Below are 6,267 nucleotides of genomic sequence, written 5' to 3'. Positions count from 1 at the left end.
TTCGTGCAGACTACTAATGTTGAAAATAAACCGCGAAAAACAAATAACTGTAAAAATAAGATAAATTATAAAAACACATTAAAATGGAAAAATAACCAAACTAAAACATGAAAATGCATAAGTATAAATATAGTAGAATGTGCCTCAAAATGCACTAATCAATGGTCAATGGGATTATTTCGATTGGAGAGACTTCGCTAAAGAGATGTGTCATCATTGGAGGAATCGACGTCAGCACATCTTAAACGAACCAATCATATATGGTGCTAGACCAACTCAACATTATATGACTTGGTTTGGGTCGGTTACAACACCACAATTTGTGTCTGAGCCAAGGTATTTGATTGATCCACGCCAACGAGCTTCATCATCATACGCCCAACAACAAATCCCCGTCCAACAACCAACCCCACACCATTACCAAATCCAAGAACAATGTCAACCCACTCAAACCCAACGACCTACTTTACACCGTCACCATACCATATACATCTAACCACCAAACACCCAACCTCACAACTAAGACATGCCACACACCCAAACATAAGCCAAGAACCAAACATATACCAACAACAATCATATGCATCCACCACATATGTTTATGACCTTGATAATTCATACGATTCCATCTCATCCCACCATAGCCCCACCAATGAACACCCAAACATCCCACCGCCACATCACCCAATCATTATTTGACTTTCTTACACCACATGGACTATTGCTTCGTTTCCAAAATGATTCAATGACCTAATTCGGACAATCATACCGTCCACTCACAACGACCTATCTACGACAACATGAACACCAAACTCAATTACGACAGTGTCGTTGGCGACAATCCCCCTAGCTATTGGGGAGAAATGATGACAAATTTGTCAAATACCGCTGAACCTTTTTTAGGACCTTTACATCAACCACCATTGCATCATGTCAACACTCAAAGATCACAAACACCTCAAAGAAATCGTTAGAGACCTCGAAGACATGCTAATGCACCGAGATGTAAAACAGTGTGACGTTCCGATCAGACGGATCATTGAGTTTCTTGTCAATTATTGATTATTTTCCATTTTATTTTTTATTTTAATTTTTTTAATTATAAGTTAAAAAATTAAAAAAAATTAAAAATTAAAAAATAAATAAAGGATACGCCACACGCATGTTCTTAAAAGTATAATACATGCACCAAATGCATTCCCTTTTACTTTGGGCATGCACCATTAAACATGATGCTTGTTCATTTACCTATAACATGTGCCATTCTGTATGATGTCTACTTTGATAATTTTTTTTTCAAAAGTTGTTATATTGATAATTTTTTTGATATTATTTTTGAAAATAGTGATTATTTAGAAAAAAAATCATGAAAATGCTTATTCACCTAATTTACACTTTACATCATTGTTATTTTTTTATTAAACATTTTACATTATGGTTACTAAAATGCATTTTCATCCGACTCTACTAAATTCCAGAGAAGTGATTTGGACATTTATGAGCGGCTTGAAGAGTATCACCAGCATTGGGACTCGTTACTCGTTCGCGAGATTGCTTAATTCTCTCTTCTCCCCCTTCATCTTCTCTCTGCAACTTTTGATTTCAATTTTAGGGATAAGAGAAATTTCAGTTTGAAACAATGGATTCCGAACCGAACGTGGAGGAGCCAAGTTCCTGGGATGAGTTATACAACATCAATTTGATGCCTTCGGAGTTGTTTCTCAAGTTCCGTAAAGAAGTTCAGGGTGTTCGTGTTGCTCTCAATATGGAGGTTTTTCTTCTTTTCACTCTTTTTCGTTTCTACTTTTGAATTCATGTTTGCACTTGTTTGTAGTGGTTGCATGTAAGTTAATTTCATATTTGTTGGACCATAATTAGAGTCTAGGTAAACTGTAATTTAATCTCATATTTTTTCCCTCAAAATTGTTGTTCCGAGAGTTAATTTGTCAGAATGATTGAATTTGGGGGTGCTGTTTTATGATTACAGAGGTTGTTACTGTGTAAATCAGTGTGTTGTCATCAAACCCTCAATCGGGGATTGCAGAAATAGTGGTTTGATAAAATTCAGATACCTGTGCGGCTATAAGTGTTATCTGATGATTTTTTGTACTAAATAACATACATTGTGAAACAAATTGTGGAACAATAGTGATTTGTTCAAATTCCACCACGCCATTGCGATGTAGGGCAGCTATAGTCTATGAAGCATGAATACCTCTAAGAGTAGGTGTGTCGCGGTGTCTGACATGTGTCATTGTCCAACACATGTATGACACCAGCACAACACCCCTCGAAAAAGTTAGACAATGTCTCCAAAAAAGAGTTAAAACAATAGTTAAGGGTGTTTTTGATAAAATAATAGTTAATGTTACATTGAACTTTGAAAATGACAAATAAAGAGGAACAAATTCTTTCACAAAGGTGACAGATAAAAAGGAATGGAGGGAGTAAATACTAATGGTTCGTTAGTTCATCATTCATGGCGGATAAACTAGATTATTCTTTGTTTCTAATTGCACTACGGCCAAACGGTTATATAGTCTTGTTTTCTTGTCCTGTGGTTAAACTCACTTGTTCTTTGGATACAAGAAGATTCAAAGAGAAATCTAGATTAATAGGGAGTGTTTCTCTGTGAAGTTTAACTTTTTATATTGTTGGATCTCTTCAGTTAATAGGTTTATGTTGTGATTGTTTCCTTGTCAATTGTTCTGATATGGTATGGTGACTATTACTTATGGGAGATCAATTTTGTGTGTTTGTGTGCAGATCTATAATGCTCCTATCAATGAATGTCAAGCAAAGCTTGTATTTAAGCCTTTGACACCTGAATGGAAATGGAAGTTCATTTATGAGCCCATTCAACATGATGTTCGCATTCTCTCAAAAAAAATCCCAATTACCAAATTTCTGAATCTTCAGGTTTGGCAGTGTTTGATTCTTTTGTTTTTTTAATCATGACATGGTTATGATGTTTATATTGATATTGCAAAAATGTGTAAAGATAGTAATGAATGAAGCTTTTATTAATTGCCTGTATGTATTAATTTCACGGTGTTATTGTTGTTGTCATGACTCATGATAAGTTGATCTCCCGCTTTCTGTTAAATTTCGTTTGAAGCGATTCACACTGACATAATCAGCACAGGTTGGTGTAGGACACAGTTTTAAAATGCATGCTACTGGTTGGAAATGGAAGCTCACCACATGTTTGGGTGGAGATAATGTATCCCGAATCCGAAACAAGACATCGGTTGGTTTGTTCCCTGGATTCGATTTACGGTTTGGATGGAGGGCAGAATATGTTCTTCCTGAGCTTACTGGGCAAGTTTTGAATTTTTTTCACCACTTCTAAGAAAGTACTCGATCTGGTCTCGAATATAAGCAAATTTTTTTATTTGGTGGTCTCAAATATAAGCAAGTTTATCTACTTTTACAGTTTTAGTCTATTAAATAATGTCATTCATAAAATCCCCTCATTTAATATAAATTTTATTTTCCAATGGCTTCTTTATTTACATGGAACAAGTTCCTATGAAGGTGTATTTTGAGAGTACACTTAATTTTTATTAAGATCAAAAATGTTTATTGCGCTTAACTAAATTCTTAATAATTGTGGCTACTTTTTCTTATAATCAAGACCAGAGGGAGTATGCGCTTAAGATAGTTGAATTTTTGTTGAGCTATATCTTTTTTGGTGATTTTTCAATGTGTGTGTGAGACATGCTGTATTTGTTTTCTGTCGTGCAATTACTTCATAAATGATTGACTAACTTAATCTAAAAACAGGGGTCTAGGTACCGGCGAGCCAATGTTAAACATGCAGTCGGGGCGTCTACAAGCATCACTTGATAGAGTTGAGGCCATCATAACCCACAGTGATGCTAATTGATTTGGTAAAAGATTACAATAGAAGATAGTGTAAACAAGGTACAGCCTTCAATTCCCTTTGGAAGAAGTTTTACACAGTGGTCAAAAATAAAAATAAAATCTGTGAACATGATAAATGAATAATTCTAAATGTTTTCTGAATTATGAAGATATCATTTCTTATTTCAAATTGATTTCTCTTTTAAATGAATTATATCTAAAATGATGATTTATCCGTACTGGAGTTTATCGATCAGTCTGTTTTTCTAGTAATTTATGGATTTATAATATTCCATGATTACTGAATCTGAAACTGTTATTGATAAGAGAAATACACATTACTATATAAGTATAAACCTTTATTTTTTTCCAAGCTTACGCTTTTTGTATTCTTCTTCTCAGAACACTTTTTCTTTTACCCGTAAAATATATTGGACTGGTAGTGGTTAGAAATAGGGAGAGGCAAGAAAGTCAAGAGTGGATTGAAGCTTACCTGGCTTGCTATTTTTGTGGTTGATTTGGAAGTTGTGGAATGATTCTTTGTTTAACATTAAGGTGGGGGCGGCAAAGGAGGTGGTGGACAAAGTAAAAATTATGGCCTGGCGTTGGTATCTAGTAAGGCTAACTAACACTCTGTCTCTTTTATGAGTGGAATTGCAATCCTTTGACTAGCTTGGCTAGTTGACTTCGTTTGGGTTTTTTACGGGCCGTTGGTAGTAGATGTCGGTTCAGTATGGGGGCGGTTGAAGTATGGACAGTATCAGGTTTTCTTTCTTTATCTGCAACCACGTTCTATAAAGCTGTGGTATGGTGCATTTTGTTGTAGTGGGTTAAGTGGTACTTCCTTGTAGGAGGAGGTTAATGTTCGAGGTAAACGCCGGGGTGTGCTGCAAGCCAATTTAGCTCGAGACTTTGGTCTGTTGGTTAGTTGGTTTCCTGCAGTCTTGTTCCTTAAGTACCATAGTGTTATAATTTCTTAATTTCTTTGTTTTCGTGCTATACTGGCTGAGGGACATGTTGGTGCAGTTCATTTGTATTATCTTCCTGGGTTCCATACATGCTTTGTGTGTGGTTGCGAAGTTATTAATAAATGTTTTGCTGATAGTGGTAGTGGGTTTAGGTGACAATAAGTTATATAGCTCCATAATGGGCTTATTTTTACTTGAGAATGGCTTTTCTAATCTGAGTATAGTTTCTGCAGGATGTTAAGTCAACTTTTGAAGTTTGTCACTGCCTGTTTGAAATGCCTACAAGACTCAAGTGGAATTAAGCTAATACCGGTAAGGTTATTTGAATTTTGTGGCATGGCCCTCAAGTATGAATTATGGAGCAGTTGATGGGAGAAAACTAACTCACTGAAGTCAAACGGCCATTGGCCATTTGCTTTGTGCATACATTAGTGTAACAGTCAAGTTTCATAATGTGCTTTGCCGGTTTGATGATTTGTATATGTGGCTATAGTTAGTTTTTTCCAAATCCAAATCCAAATCTTTTTTTGTCAATAGACAAAATGATGATAACTCGAAATTCAAACACAACCACGAGTACGTGGGTTCAGGGTTCAGACACTGGTGGAGTCCAACCTAGTAATATCGGTTTCTATCAGTTGAGTTAGGATTTGTGGACTTTTCATATCCAAATCTAAGATTAATTGCTTCTTTACTCCACATATTAGTTGTCTTCAAACTTCAATTTAGCTAAATGGTTTATATAATCAATTAGGGTCGAGTCTAGTAGACATACAATTTTTTAATATAAATACGTTTTTCTCTCTTTGAAGGTAGACAAAAACACATATAATCTTTGCTGAGTAAACCAATTTTGTCAAATTCAGATAAGGGATTTTTTTTAAGGTTGATAGGTAAAAGTTTGTTTACAAAAATTGGGTTTGGGGATCACAGCATCATAGACAGCTCCAAGATGCCGTCAATGTAATGACGAATTCATGCTAACTACCACATGAAAGTGTCAAAATGACTTGTAATAGAAAAATGAAGTAGTAGTTATCAAAGAATTTTACATTTTGACAATGAGAATTGAGTAGTTGTTTTTGTGAAATATGAGTTCAATTATTACACCTTGAAACAATCTTTGTTGCGATACTCAATACTCCCTCCATTCCTTTATAAATGTCATTTTTTTTTAAAAAAAATTATTTCTTTTTAGTTGTCACATATAGTATTAATTTATTTTTGTCAAAATTATTTCTAGATAATGATTAGAGAGAAAAAAAAAAGTGAATGAAATAAATAATTAAGGGAATTATAGGTAAAAGAAAAATTATTATTTGAAAAATACGATAATTATTAGTTTTCTTGGTATGTACAGTTAAAAAATAGTTAATACTATTGTTCAAACCAATATTATGACCTTTTTAATTTTGTGGAAGTGTAACTTTTA

At 34.4% G+C, this 6,267-nt stretch overlaps 1 protein-coding gene across 2 annotated transcripts; it reads left to right on the top strand.

The window, feature by feature from the left end:
- The first annotated feature begins 1,447 nt into the window (after nt 1–1,447).
- Nucleotides 1,448–5,431, top strand: LOC127138680 (uncharacterized). 2 transcript variants are annotated; one of them, XM_051065178.1, is made up of 5 exons: nt 1,448–1,771; nt 2,767–2,919; nt 3,146–3,321; nt 3,787–3,927; nt 5,069–5,431. In XM_051065178.1, exons 1-4 carry the CDS (start codon nt 1,640–1,642, stop codon nt 3,887–3,889), a joined length of 564 nt encoding a protein of 187 aa, XP_050921135.1. In that variant the 5' UTR covers nt 1,448–1,639; the 3' UTR covers nt 3,890–3,927; nt 5,069–5,431. The 2 variants fall into 2 exon arrangements, with proteins under 2 accessions (XP_050921135.1, XP_050921136.1); XM_051065179.1 differs by having other exon boundaries at nt 5,060–5,431.
- The last annotated feature ends 836 nt before the right edge of the window (nt 5,432–6,267 follow it).

Source organism: Lathyrus oleraceus, chromosome 4 (assembly GCF_024323335.1).
Source record: "Lathyrus oleraceus cultivar Zhongwan6 chromosome 4, CAAS_Psat_ZW6_1.0, whole genome shotgun sequence".
NCBI lineage: Eukaryota > Viridiplantae > Streptophyta > Magnoliopsida > Fabales > Fabaceae > Lathyrus > Lathyrus oleraceus.
Note: the sequence above shows the minus strand (reverse complement) of the source record. Positions and strands in the feature narration are given on the sequence as shown.

Excerpts from the sequence above, each read along its gene's own strand:
- LOC127138680 (XM_051065178.1), top strand. The coding sequence starts at position 1,640 with ATGGATTCCGAACCGAACGTGGAGGAGCCAAGTTCCTGGGATGAGTTA. Across the intron at positions 2,920-3,145 it reads CCAAATTTCTGAATCTTCAG|GTTGGTGTAGGACACAGTTT; the intron begins GTTTGGCAGTGT and ends TAATCAGCACAG. Across the intron at positions 3,322-3,786 it reads GTTCTTCCTGAGCTTACTGG|GGGTCTAGGTACCGGCGAGC; the intron begins GCAAGTTTTGAA and ends ATCTAAAAACAG.